Source organism: Phytophthora infestans, genomic scaffold, assembly GCF_000142945.1.
Source record: "Phytophthora infestans T30-4 supercont1.4 genomic scaffold, whole genome shotgun sequence".
Taxonomy (NCBI): domain Eukaryota; phylum Oomycota; class Peronosporomycetes; order Peronosporales; family Peronosporaceae; genus Phytophthora; species Phytophthora infestans.
Genome location: NW_003303755.1, coordinates 2,884,111 through 2,886,759, shown reverse-complemented (window position 1 = coordinate 2,886,759; position 2,649 = coordinate 2,884,111). Strand labels below are relative to the sequence as shown.

Genomic DNA, 2,649 nt, shown 5'->3' with positions numbered 1-2,649 from the left:
TCCAAACTCGGCGTTGGGCTTTTTGACGATGTCTGTCCATCCTTTTGCTTTGATTCCCTTGTCGGCCTTGTACGACGGATTGTTGCGCGCCTCCAGGAACGCGTCTAGGAACTTCTTGACTTGATCTTCGTTCCACTTGGCCCGGTCTGACGTCATTGAGCTCGGCGTTATTGCGCGCGACGCTCGTGTGTGCTTTTCTGCGCTCTCCGTTCGTGCCGTTTCCCTTTGTGAAGCGCCAAAGGAAATGCCTGCGACCATCACTCCTATGTCACAAGAGAGGGGGTCACAAGAGAGGATGAAGCCGAAAATTCGGCTGTGAAGTCGAATTTTGAAATGCTTCATTTTTTTTCCTTTTCTCGTGTTTACGGGCTTCACTTTCTCGAAAATAGCATTTTGGGCTCGAAATGAACATTTTAACAGGTGCGCGAACACGGCCTTAAAAACTTCGGAGCGACGAGACTTAGCGAATGCACAAACACACAACGATTGGAAGCTTGCAACAGCTCACGCGCATAGCATTCGCGACTCGCGAATCGCGAGACATTGCTGATGAACTTCATGAAGATCTCGGGGCGACGCGCCGGTGTCGAGCCCAGGAAGATTGGCGCGTAATCGACCAATCAGGGCCCGGTCCGCCGGGACATGGCGGGTTAGTTGGAACAAGTCCGATGCTGAATTAGAGGGCGAAAACGTCGCCCTGCCTCGACGGCGACGGCGAACAATGAGGGTCGAACGCATTTCGGAGGAAACGACCGGGTCACCTCTTCCCTGAAGAGTATCTCTATCTTTGCGTCGGCGTGCAATTAATCTTGCAGCGGTAAGGACAGTATCCTTTGCCCCGTCCATGCGCTGCACATCAAATTTCTGCTTGGTGTCCGCCACGTACGCAGTGCGTAACGCACTGCGTGCACCCTGGGCGGCCCAGTGCCAGGCTTCGCTGCTGCTGTCACGGGATCATTTCCAAATTGGCCTCTCAAGCCTCAAGTTCCTGAAAACAAGCTCTCCTCCTCTAAAACAATGGTGTCGATTGTGTCGATCAAGGCCCGTCAGATCTTTGACTCGCGTGGCAACCCCACCGTCGAGGTTGACCTCGTCACCGAGCTCGGCGAGTACCGTGCCGCTGTCCCGAGCGGAGCCTCCACGGGCGAATTTGAGGCCCTTGAGATGCGTGACGGCGGCAAGGACTACATGGGCAAGGGTGTCCTGAATGCTGTGAAGAACGTGAACGAGATCATCGCTCCTGCTCTTATCGGCAAGGACGTGACGAAGCAGGCCGAGATCGACCGCTTCATGGTGGAGAAGCTGGACGGCACGCAGAACGAGTGGGGCTGGTGCAAGAAGAAGCTGGGCGCCAACGCGATTCTGGGTGTGTCGCTTGCTCTGTGCCGTGCCGGTGCCGCTGCCAAGAAGCAGCCTCTGTGGCAGCACATCGCCGACCTGGCCGGCAACCCGACCCCATGCCTGCCCGTGCCGTCGTTCAACATTATCAACGGTGGCTCGCACGCCGGCAACAAGCTGGCCATGCAGGAGTTCATGATCCTTCCTGTGGGTGCGAAGAACTTCACGGAGGCCATGAAGATCGGTTCGGAGGTGTACCACAACCTGAAGAAGGTGATCAAGGGTCGCTACGGCCTGGACGCCACTGCTGTGGGTGACGAGGGTGGTTTCGCCCCGAACATCCAGTCGAACGGTGAGGCCATCGACCTGATCGAGGAGGCCATCAAGGCCGCTGGCTACACGAACCAGGTGCGTCTTGGCATGGACGTTGCCGCGTCGGAGTTCTACACTGGCGCCGAGGACGCTCGCTACAACCTTGACTTCAAGAACGAGAACGCTGCAGAGTCGGAGAAGATCCCGGCCGACAAGCTGCTGGAGGTGTACGAGGGCTTCATCGCCAAGTGCGCTGACTCGAGCAAGATCGTGTCCATTGAGGACCCGTTCGACCAGGATGACTGGGAGTCGTGGGTGAAGATCACTAGCAAGGTGGGCAAGGACGTGCAGATCGTGGGTGACGACCTCACGGTGACGAACCCGACCCGTGTGAAGAAGGCCATCGAGCAGAAGGCTTGCAATGCTCTTCTGCTGAAGGTGAACCAGATTGGCAGCATTACGGAGTCGATCGAGGCCGTGACGATGGCCAAGAAGGCCGGCTGGGGCATTATGGCCAGCCACCGTAGTGGTGAGACAGAGGACACGTTCATCGCTGACCTGGCTGTGGGTCTGAGTGCCGGCCAGATCAAGACTGGCGCCCCGTGCCGTTCGGAGCGTCTGGCGAAGTACAACCAGCTTCTGCGTATTGAGGAGGAGCTTGGCAACAAGGCTCGCTACGCCGGCGAGGACTTCCGTGACGTGGAGAAGCTCGGCAAGTACTCGACCTTTTAAGTCCCGTGCACGCGTTGTCGAGTAGGTTAGCATTAGTGTTTCGTGAAGGTGAATTAATCGACGCACTTCATTTTTGTATTGCTGAAGTTGAAGCTGAAAATACTGACAAGGCAATTGGAAATCTGCACAACGTTACCGCACATGTGCAGTAACAGGAGCCTTAGGCGTAACTTACCACAGAAGCGATGAACAATACATGTAATGTTAGTTGCAGACTGCCCCCCGTGTCCACAAGGACCGGAGACACGTGCTGATTGCGGGCCCAAG

The 2,649-nt window shown here is 56.4% G+C and overlaps 1 protein-coding gene across 1 annotated transcript; it reads left to right on the top strand.

The window, feature by feature from the left end:
- Positions 1 to 1,017: 1,017 nt before the first annotated feature.
- PITG_03700 (enolase) lies at positions 1,018 to 2,382 on the top strand (the record flags this gene model as incomplete). Its single annotated transcript, XM_002906705.1, has 1 exon — positions 1,018 to 2,382. One exon carries the CDS (start codon positions 1,018 to 1,020, stop codon positions 2,380 to 2,382), a length of 1,365 nt encoding a protein of 454 aa, XP_002906751.1.
- Between the last annotated feature and the right edge of the window lie 267 nt (positions 2,383 to 2,649).